The 8,350-nt window shown below is 43.3% G+C and overlaps 1 protein-coding gene across 1 annotated transcript; it reads right to left on the minus strand.

The window, feature by feature from the left end:
* Positions 1–1,787: 1,787 nt before the first annotated feature.
* LOC133926657 (potassium transporter 24-like) lies at positions 1,788–7,215 on the minus strand. The gene is made up of 9 exons (XM_062372676.1): positions 6,695–7,215; positions 6,122–6,596; positions 5,977–6,030; positions 5,556–5,816; positions 5,404–5,456; positions 3,661–3,784; positions 3,306–3,560; positions 2,727–3,133; positions 1,788–2,554 (listed from the first exon to the last, which is right to left on the minus strand). The coding sequence occupies exons 1-9, from the start codon at positions 6,737–6,739 to the stop codon at positions 1,919–1,921; spliced, it is 2,310 nt and encodes a 769-aa protein (XP_062228660.1). The 5' UTR covers positions 6,740–7,215; the 3' UTR covers positions 1,788–1,918.
* Positions 7,216–8,350: the final 1,135 nt, after the last annotated feature.

The raw sequence follows: 8,350 nt of genomic DNA on the forward strand, positions 1-8,350 counted from the left end.
ATTAGTTTATTTCCAGAAAAATGCAAATAAATTCCATAAAATTGTTTTAATCATTTCTATGCTATAAAATATTTCTATAAAATTATAAATAAATGTTTTAGGCCTTTCAAAAATTAGGTTTAATTCCAGAAAATAGTTTTTGTCATTTTTAGTCGTATAGAATTTCGTCTGGTCGTAGTTTTCGCTTTGTTGCTCCGATTTGGGTGGTTCTTGCACCCAAATTTTCCTGTTTTTGTGCCCTAGCTTGTTCTAGTGTTCGTTTTATGTGTTTTCTTTGTTTAGTGTCTGTTCTTAGTGGTGCTTGTTTGCTCGTTTGTAGAGGAGTTTGTTCCGAAAGTGTTCGAGAACATCCAGGATCAAGACTTCGGAGATTTCGAGCAACTCATCGGAAAAGGCAAGTGTCCTTAAACATTTTGTGCCTACTTTTATAAAGTTTTGATTTACAAATTACATGCTCGTCAACATGATATCCCATTGTTAGAGTTTACTAGTTTTTTCTCAATCTTCCTTGTAACCATAGATGGGTTTTTCATGTTGAGTAGAATGTGCTTAGTGATGCTTACTCATGGGTGGTATAGTCAAATTATGTTGATTTTAATGAACCTTGGTAAAAGTGCTTAGCCTAAGATAGTAGGGTTTGGGCAAGTTGGTATGTTAGTTGGTCTGTAGATGTGTTCTAGGCAGAATTATGGGCTTTCGGATATTTGGTTATTACCCTGTTGATGGGTTGATGACGGTCTTGCCTAGACCATATTAAGGACCGGTTCATGGAGCGACCATCCATAAAAATAGTACAACCACAAGCCTGGTATGGGACGAGCTAGCCCAGTAATTCGTTTTTCTCTCAACATTGTGAAGATCACTTGGTGGTACGAGGACGGAAGGGTGTACTTTCTAGAACCGTAAGGCGCAAGAGGGGGCTTTTGGGGTGGAGGGTGTACTCCACTTATGTATGGCGGTGAAACCTCAGCGGGTCATCACGTGCTGAGAGAGGCGTTGGAAAGACTTTGTAGTGGAATCCTAGCCGTACACCTCGGAAGTGTGTAAGCGTTTGATCAACACGGGCAAAAAGGAGGACACATCTTGTGGGTAAAGGGTACGACCTCTGCAGAGTGAAAACTGATATATCAGCTGTGCTCACAGTCATAAGCGGCATGGACTTCTCACATGATTAGTCGAGTGGTTCTTCGGGTTAGTCTTGGGTTGGATTTGGTGGATCATAGTGGTAGGAACTGTGATTTCAATTAGCTTTGTTTAGAGGTGGTTGGAACCTCAGTTGTGGGGTAAGGTGGTTGGAACCTTGGCTCTTATCTTAGAGAAATTATTCACATAGAAGTAGTTCTCCTTTACAACTGTTTACAAATAAAATAGCATTTATACCAATAAACCTTTTGAGTTAAGTCTACCTTGATTTTTTGCCCCTATGCCATAGTTTTTTCCATATTTGCTGAGTATTTTATATACTCACACTTGCTCTCTCCTCCATAATCATGTCGTGGCTCAGAAGTTGAAAACTACGAGAACTTTCCTGAGGATAAAGCTGAGTTCTAGGCATACGGCTTTTCGTTCAACTTCCTGTGGAGTTTGTGTTTCCTGCTGAGTTTAATTTCCGCTGCTTCGTAATATGTTTTTAGACCTTTAGAGTTATTGATGTAATAAAGTACGTTGTAATAATAGATATTACGTCTGCTACTCGCTTATATATGTAACTTGATCCTAGCATATATGTAGTTTATATTCGATTTGATCTTAAAATTGAGTGTGACACCGTAGCAAAGAACTCAACATAGAGAAAACGTATGCACTGACTCACTGGCCAACGGTGTCCTGCTTCTTTTGTTAGGACAGGACAATATTGTCTATACAGGTATATGAAATCAACTATTTCTACATCTGCACAACTGGGCTTCCTAGTCTGTCAGACTTGGCAAACCATTCCTACCTCAAGGGTGGAAACATGTGGCACGTTAGCTGCGTAGGCAGGGCCTCGGCTGTTCCTCGTCAGGAAATCGTAAACGAAGTTTATCGCGATCCGCTTTACCAGACTAGACCCGCTTTTCGCCTTCATATGCGAGCGCCCCATGATGAAGGACATGCCTGCCTCTCTTGCCTCCGTCAGCTCCTGCAGCTCGCCGCGCACTTCGCTGTCCATCTGCGCATTCTCTGGAAGCACAAACCTTACCCTCTTCGACTTGCTTGATAGCGTGCTCAGGCTTATGAGCTTACGAGCGGATGGTTCGGGTGATCCGTCAAGCTCGCCATCTTCCTCCTGAAATGGAAGGCCTTTACTGATGTAAGACAGCCGCTCATGGGGACTGTCCGCACCGTCCAGAGAGACATTTTGGTCAGAGTCCCCAGAGCGTATGAATTCGGCAATGCTGCTCACTAGGTCCTTCTCAAATTCCATGGCATCCTTCTGTATGTCCCGGTACCCATACCGGACGACTACCCGGTATAGCCTGTATTGTTTCAGGCCAATGCGTCCGACCAAAAATCTCTCCTCAGGTTGGACATGCGGTACAGGAACTGATTTGATGCAAAGGAAGACCAGAACCTGACCGAAAACATAGACGATTGTTGCGGTAAGTTAGCCAGATGCACGCACTCATTTTGAGTCAGCTCAATTATTCAGAAGTGTGTTCAGACAGCATAAAAGAATATAGCTTGAATATTAGAACAATGCTACTGTGCTAGGAAGAATAACACGAAAAATTATGACACGATACCTGATGAAATGCAGGAAGGTTGGTGACAAAATGGGAGAAAATGGCAGGAATCCCAGAAACAAGCTCTGTATGTATCAGACCAATGCCTCGGACACGAACAATACCCAATGAAGGGCCAAGGTTCAAGAGCCAACTTATCGAGACTTTGTTTTCCACATCAAACTCGTACTTCTTTGTACTGCCATAGTGCCACACGCACATCACCATCAAGAAAATGAAGGACAGGGTGACAGGTACCCAGGCCCCCTCACGAAACTTCACAAGGGACGCTGAGAAGTAGATCACTTCGATTGCACCAAAGAAAACAAGGAAGCAAAGAGCAAAGACGATATTCTTGTTCCAGCATAGGACAATAACTATTGACATCAAGCAAGTTGTGACGAGCATAACTGTTATAACTGCCAACCCTGAACAAACAAAAAACACATCAGGTAAACAATTAGACTTGACCTTCAATACATACGAAGGACAAGTGCTCAGATCTCTCATGACTGAGCATGTTACAAAGAATGTATGCTGTACGGCTGTGTTATTTTGGAAGAATTAAAACTATTTGCTAATGGAATTTTGTACTTTTACCTTGTGCATTTGCCAAATGCTTTGTATTTCTGAAGCCTATAGTAACAGCCAGGCATAGCATCATTAAGATCCAATTGATCTCTGGTATGTATATTTGGCCATGTACTGTAGAGGATGTATGCACGATCTTCACCCTGGGGAAGCAATTTAAGGAGCAGCACTGCTTGATAACTGAGAACGTGCCAGTAATGACTGCTTGGCTACCAACAACAGCTGCAAGTATTGCAATCCCCAGAACAGGCCATCTGATTTTTTCTAGAAAGAGATTGTTGCATAAGTAAATACCAAAGAAGGGGAAACGTTTTAGTAAGTAAAGAGTTATCGATGAGAACAAAAAGGCAAATAGAAAGAGTACCTGGCACTGACACGTAGAATCCGATGTGATAGTCATTCTCAAAACTGTGATGCCTGGAAATGTAAGCTGCCTGTCCCATATAGGCCAGTATGAGAGCTGGATAAACCACCAATATGAAAGCTATCTGTTGGAAGCAAGATTGGAATGGAATGTTAGACTTAACTTGCGGTACCAAACAGAAAATAGGTGGCACGTGTCATGTCCTAAGGATTATATTGTTGAAAAGAAGAAACAATTATCATATGATTTCTAAAGTATTCTAAATTGAAATATCATAAGCAAATATCAGTGTGATGATGACATCTGTATTAATATAAAAAAATAGGGTTAAATGTCAGAGAACAGCCAATATCAGACTCCTAAATGAAGGTAATAGGTGATCACCATCAAATAATTTAACTGAGAGAAAAAAAATCAAACATGACTAAGTCAAGCTTCTAGTGCCGCTAAACAAAGTAATCAATTGTCTTGACTTTTGGCTTCATGTATTCTTCCACTTCAAGTAAGTATAATTCTATACGAAACTACGCAAGAGATCTTAGTCAAGGGGCAACTGCCGCAATCAATACTATTCGCTCTCTTACCAAGCACAACCTAAATAGCTACATAACTGTTTAGCATTTTAGAACAATTAGACAGAACATATGTTGAAGAAATTTGCACCACAGAAACAAATCCATGTACCGCTCTGTGCAAATATAGGAACAAGTAGAGGAATTATACAGGAGTTTGATACAATTTATTAAACCAGAGTTTGATATCTGCTGTTCTATGCAATGCCACCAAACTTGCTAGCAGGCCAGTCCGGTGCACTGTTCCTTATCTGACAAGATAAGGGACTGTAGCACTTGTGGCAAGCCAACACTCCATAACTCTGGTTGTCTTGCATATGTAAGTAAGTCTTCCATCATGAGATTGGTTTTCATCAATTAACACAAACTTCAACCGACACATGATATTTGTACTATAAGAAAGTTTCAAATCCAAGCTTCCTCATCTATGTTTTGCATAATCCAAATATTTTCACCACTCTGTATTAATTAATCACCTCCACAGTACGAAATTTCAACACCAACTAATCTAATTAAATGCATTTTCTTTGAAAATGTTATCTAATTTCCTTGCTCATCCGCGTTTCATCCAGAATCTACTTGCTATGCTTTGCTCTAGAACCAGTTTCAGACAATGTAGTTTTTTTGGGTTCTTCAGGGATTCTAAGCTAGGACAATAAGTTGTGTTACAAATTGAGTTATACATGCTGTTGCGTAGACACAGGCTCATAAGCTCTGTTCTCTGCCTCCATGTGAAATAAGCATTATTAGTAGTGTACAGTGAACTCAAAATCTAGTAACACTTTTATAAGTTTCTTTTAACACGTAATACAAATTTCTAAATACAAGCCATTATCAACTGCTCAATTCTTATTTTTCCTCCATTGGCTGTTCCATGTCCTAACAAAAAGGCTTTTCATTTTCCATGTATTACTGAACTAATTCATATATGGACAACTACACGTTTATACAATACAATGTCTGGCACTTTTTGTACTCATGAATTCAGTTGTTTTCACTTTATTTGGTTAGACATGTAATGTAGCTAACTACTGCACTCTCTTAACAGCATAGAAATTCAAAGTCAACTCATTCAAATGCGTAGGGGTGAGAATTTAGGCCAATTAACAAAGGACTGCGAATCGCCAACCTCTTGTAACATGATTGGTGCTATAAGACGCTCATTGCATACCTTGATTGAAGACTGTGAGAAATGTCCAAGATCCGCATACATAGCTTCAGAACCTGAGAATTTCAACAGTTTCACAAGGGTCAACTTATTTTCATCATTTATGCAAAGTGGTGGAGTTGAATCGGGTGTGATAGACTATTTTCTTTCCTTACCAGTTACACAGAGAAGAATCCCACCCAGTGACATCCAGCCACCAGTTTGAGTCTTCTGGAGAAATCTGTACATATAGTACGGTGAAAGGGCTTTATACACATGGGGATTCCAGTGGATTATGTTGTAGACCCCTATGATGCTGATGGTGAGAAGCCACAAGCAAACAATCGGTGCAAAGAGAAACCCAACCCTGTGTGTGCCGAAATGTTGCAAGGTGAACAAGCCTACCAGTATCACGCATGTTACTGGAAGCAGAACATCTGCAAACCAACATGACAAAACAGAATACAAAATTCAGAAACAAGCATCACAATGCTCCACAACTCATGCAGCACCTATAATCAAATCAATTAGAATAGTAGGTGAAACATGTTGCCATCAAGCAATCGTAAACAAAATTATAGAAAGCAATTGACCTACATTGGTGCTGCTCATTGACCATCGACAACTTGAGCCCGGAAACCGCTGAGAACACTGCAAAGAGAGCAAGAAACAAGCATCAGACTCTGAACACCAACCAAAGCAATAGCAATAGCTTAGATGAGGAGGGGAGGGGAAGTGAGACCGGAGACAGCAGGGGTAAGCACTCCGTCGCCGATGACCATGGACGTCCCGAGCAGGGCGAACAGCAGCAGCAGCCACTGCAGGTCCCTGCGCTGCTCCAGCGCCGCACGCACGCTCGACGCGGGCACCGGCACCGCGCCGTCGCGCTGCTCCATGAGCTCGTCGTCGTCGCCGCCGCCGCCGCCGGGGAGGAGACCCGCGCGGACGCGGCGGCATATGAGCGAGTAGAGCGCGAAGGTGCCGCCCTCGCCGTCGTCGTCGGCGCGCAGCACGACGAGGACGTACTTGAGGAGCGTGATCAGGGTGAGCGTCCAGAACACGAGGGAGAGCACGCCGTAGATCTCCTCGTTGCCCTCCGAGTGCTCGATGTCGCCGCCGGCGAAGGCGCTCTTGTACACGTACAGCGGCGACGTCGCCACCTCGCCGTACACCACCCCGAGGCTCTGGTAGGCGAGCACTAGCTCCGACCGCCATGACTGCGACCCCACAAGGAACCACCGTCACCATGGCCTCCGAAACCAAACAAAAATAGGATCTTTCGGGAGGAATCCAAGACAAAAGCGCCCGCACTCACCTTCCTATGCGCACTCGCGGCGCCGCCGCCGGTCTCCACATCCATTCCCGGTTAACTCGCTCGCTCACGCGCACGTCACTGTGCCCAGCGCGCGCAAGATGCCACCTTTGCCGCGCACATGAAAGCAACTCGCTACGCCGTTGTCGAATTGAGAGCGGAGAAGACAAGAATTTGGTCAAAGATTTCTTCCCTTGCGAGAAGAGTACAGGATAATCAGGAGAAGCAATCCAGCCACCACACTTCCCTTTCTGGTAGCTTCCAGCAAGAACAAAATTGCTACTAATAGATCTTGCCCTTGCTCCCTTCAATTCTCTCAGTTCTGGTTAGCAGGACAAGAAAAAGGGAGAAGAAGCTTTGCAAGAAACAAATGTGGAGAAAGGCAAAAACTGGCTTCTTGGGCAATCCTGTTCTTCCTCCTCTCTTCTGCTGCAAAATCTTTTACAATTGTGAGACTTGTGCTGCTACTTATAGTTGCAGAGGTCAGCAAGGGAAGACATGGATTGGAAAAAGTTTGCAGAGTGGTGGGGTATCAGGTATATAACCGTACAAGGGGCAAGTTGATCCGCGGTTGCTCCATTTAGGCATTCGCCGCCGTGGGTGGGATCTCCTGCTGCCAAAAATAACATGTCTTTTCCGTTTAATTTCTCCCTCATTTCTATTGAAACTTACGCTTTTTGTTTCTTCTAGTTGGAATTTGACCTGATACTCGCAAAGGAGAGACCATTTATTTACAAATGTCATCGTGCTTATTCATTCACCAACCAATTTACCCGAAAGCTTAACCCGTGAAGACAACATTGTTCATTTCACAAACATGAGCGTATAACGAGTGGCTCGTTACGTATGCAATTCCTTTGTGTCTACACAATTCACTGGCCTCCCTTGTGCATCCAACAAGTCCTAAGGGGTTGAAACCCAAACCGAAAACGTGCTTGCCTTGTGACAGCATCGACAGCTAAGCTATGCTCAGATGAGAAGTCGCTCTCCAAGGTTTTTGCTTCATTATTTGTACAGCTCGCGGTAGGAATCCTTCTCCCGCGCGGCTCTCCTGGGGATGAGATCGGAGGGTGAAAAAACGGTTTGTCAAGCTTCGGATTGATTAGGTTTGCTTTGAGTATTTTGATTATAAACTAATTGAAGTTAGAATTAGATAAACGAGTTTGCTTATTTTATGGTGTGTAGCTGACGGATGTAACTTGGTGGTCGACGGCGGGTGGTCGGGGCTAAACAGATGCTTAGTGCCGGAGGATAAAAAGGTCGAGCAGAGTCAAAGGTGATCATAACTATACGTGTAAAAATCAAGCAAAGTATGAACCAGAGGATGAAGATGGTGTATTGACAAAGTCAAACGAAAGGGATGATGGTGCGAGTGATAAGACGGCCTGAGGGATCGGAACTGGAGAGATTTACCGTCGATCAGGATCGCAAGACGGAGTACACGTGTCGACATCAGAGTGTTTACTTAAGGTGTAAGCAAGTTGTCAGTTACGTTTTGAGAAACGTGCAGAAGATTTAATGGTTGGGTCTCGAAATCGTGGGAGGATTGAAGAAGTATGTGGTACCATCATGAAACTTGTGTCGAGACGAAACTAAGTCGTGAAACCGTCACGGCCATTCGATGAATAGAGTAAGAAATACACCAAAATACCCTCGGTG

This window comes from Phragmites australis, chromosome 8 (genome assembly GCF_958298935.1).
Source record: "Phragmites australis chromosome 8, lpPhrAust1.1, whole genome shotgun sequence".
In the NCBI taxonomy this organism is placed as follows: Eukaryota; Viridiplantae; Streptophyta; class Magnoliopsida; order Poales; family Poaceae; genus Phragmites; species Phragmites australis.